The 5,201-nt window shown below is 45.6% G+C and overlaps 1 protein-coding gene across 1 annotated transcript; it reads right to left on the bottom strand.

Annotated features, from left to right (window-relative positions):
- Positions 1 to 239: 239 nt before the first annotated feature.
- On the bottom strand, positions 240 to 3,304 carry LOC121583103 (verrucotoxin subunit beta-like). The gene is made up of 3 exons (XM_041899315.2): positions 3,239 to 3,304; positions 1,137 to 3,086; positions 240 to 981 (listed from the first exon to the last, which is right to left on the bottom strand). Exons 1-3 carry the CDS (start codon positions 3,273 to 3,275, stop codon positions 455 to 457), a joined length of 2,514 nt encoding a protein of 837 aa, XP_041755249.1. The 5' UTR covers positions 3,276 to 3,304; the 3' UTR covers positions 240 to 454.
- Positions 3,305 to 5,201: the final 1,897 nt, after the last annotated feature.

The raw sequence follows: 5,201 nt of genomic DNA, 5'->3' as shown, positions 1-5,201 counted from the left end.
AAGACATCACTCTTGGGCAGGTTTTGGCACCCGTTGCCAACCCCTGCTCAATGGAGCATTTCTATTCCCACATGTTGATCAAACAGGATTGGCAGACAGATGTGGTGCATACACCAGCCACTAGAGGGAGGTACAGCACTGGTGTGTGATTATGGAATTACATCAACTACATCAGAACATCACACGAGCTGAGGGTGTGTCCCAATAATCTATCCTTCCTCCTGAAGTGTGCACTCAAATTTTGGATCGGTGGAGTCATGTGCTAGTGGGAATCAGTTTCCACCATATTTCTTATAACCAGTCATTTTCTTTCACATCAGTGAAAGGAGGTGAGCAAGTGCACACTGCTGGAGAAAGGGAAGATAATTAGGACGCACCCTGAACCTGTAACGTTGTCTGCTCTTTGGATGACTGCCCACCTTGCTATTCAAGGGTTCTTATGATGCCTGGAAATCTATTTCAGCTCCTGGATCACAAGACCTTTATCTCTTCCATAAGTTCTGAACAGCGGGTAGATCCTCTCTCCCTTAGTGAAGACCATGTCAGTGACGGTGTAGATGTGACTCCTGGACACAGCGTTGTAGAACGAGACCCACCTCTCCTCAATATCCACACACACATCCAACACTTTGAGGTTAGAGGGCCAGGGGAGGTTGGTCTTGAAGACACACAGGTTGGAACTAAAAGAAGGTTTACTTAGACACCAGTAACCTTCTTTTGGAGAGAATGAGAACCATCCTTTCCTGTCAGCAGACTCCCTGGTCACTCCCACAGCCCAACTTGCCTCCACCTCAATATTCACCTCCACGTGCCAGAAGTGTCGTCCAGAGCGGAAGCCCTCCTTCCCCAGGATACAGGACCACCCATCAAATCTCTGTGGATTATTAGGAACCTTCCTATTTTTTCCTGCTGTCACTCTCCTCCCGTTATCAGACAGGATCAACTCACGGTGAGCTGTATCAGGGTCCAGAGTCACATCAGCTGTGGATGGAACAACAATTACCACTATCACAAATGTCACTATAGATTAGAAAGGAAAAATCTGATTTGAGCTACAACATTATGGTTTACAATATTTTGGAACAGGTGCATGTCATTCTGAAGTATGAATAATATAATCCTCAAAATAACCATACCTGCCAGTGGGATGACTGTTTCCTTGCTGGGTTCACTCATGTCTCCCTCTCTATAGACGGCACACACTCTGACTCTGCAGGAGGTGTGTGTGGGTGTTAGGGAGTACACGCACTCATCCCCGTCTGTTAGCAGTGTGGCCCACTCCTCCTGTCCCTCCTCTCTGTACTCCAGTCTGTAGTGGCGCACAGGCCGTCCCGCTGCAGCATCCGCTGGTCTTCTCCAGGTCAGTCTGACTGAATTTCTGTTTGCTGATTGGACTACCGGACGCCCAGGCTCAGACCCTGACCCAGTCTCTGTCACAGTGATGTCACTGAACTCACTCGTCACTCCTGCCCTGTCCTCTGCTCTGTGTCTGATCTGGTACTGTGTGTCTCTCTCCAGGCCTGATATCACACAGGCTTCCCCGTTATCTCCGGCCACCATGCTCCTCCAGTTCTTCTCCTCATAGAGAAAGAACAGGTCAGGTCTGACAGGTCTGTACTCCACTCTGAACCTGTCAGTGTGTCCAGTCTTTGACGGGGATAAACTGAGGGTCACGCTGCTCTGCTGTGTGTCTATTACCTTGACAATCTCAGGCTTTGACACAGCTTCATAGTCAGAGTCCACTAACCTGCCTCCCTGGTAGAGACGGATTGAGGCTCCAGGAGTGGAATCATCTGGAATGGAGGCTGCAACAAATTTGAGTTTCTTGGTGACCTTCATGAAATCCAGAAAAGCTCTAGCTGCCATTGTTACTCTCTCCTTGTTCTCCTCAGACTTGAACCAGGGTTGAGTGTGCTGATAGGGGTGGCCAGGCCTGGTCCGTGTGTGTGTCTGTAGGGAGTCAAGATGCTGCTTCAAGGATGAGAGATACAGGTCTGTTTCACCCTGAGAGGTGAGTGTGAAACACACCACAGTGTCTGTCTTTGAATTATTAGTGACTTTATGCAGCTGGTCTGTAGAAATCATCTTAGATCTAATTTTAGAGTCAAGGGATTCAAGGAACTTCAGCTCAGCCTGTTTGTCATCCAACCACTGTCCTGTTGCTTCCACTCTAAATGGGGACAGATCATGACCTTTCATCTCTTCTTCAACATCTTTCTCCTCCTGCACTCCTGACCTCACAGACACCAAAACTCTACCCATGAGTTTCTGCAGTTGAACTTGGTACTGTTGGAGGAGATCTATAAAATGGATCAATTTATCCTTCAGGTCCTGAACTTTACTGACCCACTCATGCTTTATTATCTTCTCACACCTCGTGCCTGTGCATCTGCAGTGTTCCATCACTCTCTCTACCCTGGACTGCAGGTCTTCACTGATCCCCCTCGCACAGGCTGCGGCAGGGTGCAGGTTATTCAGAGGGCAGAGCCAAACTCTCAGAGGAACAGCCTTCTCTCCACTGGGCCCCAGCAGCTTAGATAAGGACTCACAGAGATCAGTTATCTCTCTATCACTTCTATTTGTCTCAAAATCTCCGTAGTAGGTACAGGAGAGACCAGAAGATTTAGCCAGTTTAGCAGTTCCGTCCTCTGCTGTGAGAAGTTGGATCATTTTCTTCAGTTTATTGATGACTTTGGTCATGGTCCATGTTCTGTTTGTCTTACAGACGATGAAGGCCTGTGTTCCATATGTCACAGCCATGACCACGTGTGTGGCTGTTTGCTGCTGAATCACTTCAGGACGAGTCACCTTCTCCAACAGGAAGGAAGTCAGCTGATCCAGTCGGGTGGTTCTCTTGTAGTGCAGAGTCACATAGTCCCCTTTGTGCAGGAGAGGATGGTTTAGATACTCTGCAGCTCCTCCCACCTCCACCAGTCCAGACAGGAAACTGGTTCTTATTGGCTGATCCAGTTCCAGAGCTCTGAACCTCTCCTGCAGAGAGTCTGTCTCTATTACCTTGATCAAAGTGGACGGCAACGGCAGGGATATTTTCCCTTTTATCATATTGTCTGAGTCACACAAGGAGTCTGAAGGGAGGGAAAATGTAATGTATAGTATTATCATTTATTATAATTTCATATTCTCTGAGACATTTGTTATTCTCATCCATTCCACTATCCCTATAAACATAACAATTCTGAACATAATCAGTGCAGATATCACTTAAATGCAGAGTTACCTGGTGTGAAGGACTCAGAGCAACAGTCATACAGCATTCCAGGGTGAATGGGCCGACCCAGAGCTGGCACCTCAACCCAGCCTGAGAGAGACCACAGGGGAGAGAACAGTTAGATATGAGACAATAGTCAACACAAGGAGACATGTTGATAATAGTATCTATTTACTTCCTTCAGAAATATATAACTGTCATTCTGATAGGATCATTGTCACACTGACTAGGGTAGAATGCGGGAACCCGGTTACCGAGATTTACGGGGATTTACCGCCTAAAACCACTCCCTTTTCCCAGGATAAATAACTGCGAGAAACCGGTAAATTATAATATTTTATTTTATATGAACAGCATGGCGTGAAATGGAACTGTTCAATTATATGCGATGTCTAAATCTGGCTTCTCTACGGCCTTCTCTCTGCATGATGAATCATCAACGCTCATGGTGGGGACAGACAGCCCATCTGTCACGATCGTTATAGGAACCGGACCAAGGCGCAGCGTGATAGGCGTACATCTTTTAATGAGTACTTTACACAATAACAAAACAACAAAACGATACGTGAAGTCTAACGGTTCACCAACACAAACCTATACAGAACAAGATCCCACAATCAACTGTGCAAAACAGGCTGCCTAAGTATGGTTCCCAATCAGAGACAACGAGCAACAGCTGCCTCTGATCGGGAACCACCCTGGCCAACATAGATCTAAACGATCTAGACAGAAAACAAGGAACAAGTAAACATAGGAACTAACACCCTGGCTCAACATTAAAGAGTCCCCAGAGCCAGGGCGTGACACCATCTCAGTATGGAGAGCAGTTCACAATGCATGTAGACCTATGATCTCATCATGGTCACTTTTTTTCATAGTCTATGCTAGAGTAATATTAAGACCAAATGCACGTCTAATTGACCCATCTCCATCTGGCATTCAGGGGTCCCCTTATTTAAAAAAAAAAAAATTATATATCTTTTTTATTGCACCTGCAGAGTTTTAAAACGGCCTATCACTCTAATATCGTTGCTTTAAATCAGTGCACACGCGAGCACTCTCTCGCAATCTTTCACTCTCTCCATCAACTCCATTCAAATTGTATCCAAAATAGATCATCCTTTTGTAGATTTGGAAAGTATTAAGAACGCTTGACTTTTTCAAAATGTTGTTATGTTACAGCCTTATTCTAAAATGGATTAAATTACTTTTTTCCCCTCATCAATCTACACACAATATCCCATAATGACAAAGCGAAAAACGTTTTTTTTTACATTTTTGCTAACTTATTTACACAAGTATTCAAACCCTTTGATATAAGAATCGAAATTGAGATCAGGTGCTTCCTGTTTCCATTGATCATCCTTGAGCTGTTTCTAAAACTTGATTGGAGTCCACCTGTGGTATATTCAATTGATTGGACATGATTTGGTAAGGGACACACCTGTCTATATAAGGTCCCACAGTTGACAGTGCATGTCAGAGGAAAAACCAAGCCATGAGGTTGAAGGAATTATCCGTAGAGCTCCGAGACAGGATTGTGTCGAGGCACAGATCTGAGGAAGGGTACCAAAAAATGTGAAGGTCCCCAAGAACACAGTGGCCTCCATCATTCTTAAATGGAAGAAGTTTGGAACCACAAAGACTCTTCCTAGGGGAGAAGGGCCTTGGTCAGGGAGGTGACCAAGAACCCGATGGTCACTGACAGAGCTCCAGTTCCTCTGTGGCGATGGGAGAACCTTCCAGAAGAACTCAACCAATCAGGCCTTTATGGTAGTGGCCAGACGGAAGCCACTCCTCAGTAAAAGGCACATGACAGCCCGCTTGGAGTTTGCCAAAAGGCACCTAAAGGGCTCTCAGACCATGAGAAACAAGATTCTCTGGTCTGATGAAACCAAGATTGAACTCTTTGGCCTGAATGCCAAGCTTCATGTCTGGAGGAAAGCTGCCACATTTTACATTTACATTTTAG

Source organism: Coregonus clupeaformis, chromosome 15 (genome assembly GCF_020615455.1).
Source record: "Coregonus clupeaformis isolate EN_2021a chromosome 15, ASM2061545v1, whole genome shotgun sequence".
NCBI classification, from domain to species: Eukaryota; Metazoa; Chordata; class Actinopteri; order Salmoniformes; family Salmonidae; genus Coregonus; species Coregonus clupeaformis.
The sequence above is the reverse complement of the archived record's forward strand: the minus strand, read 5'-3'. Positions and strand labels throughout refer to the sequence as shown.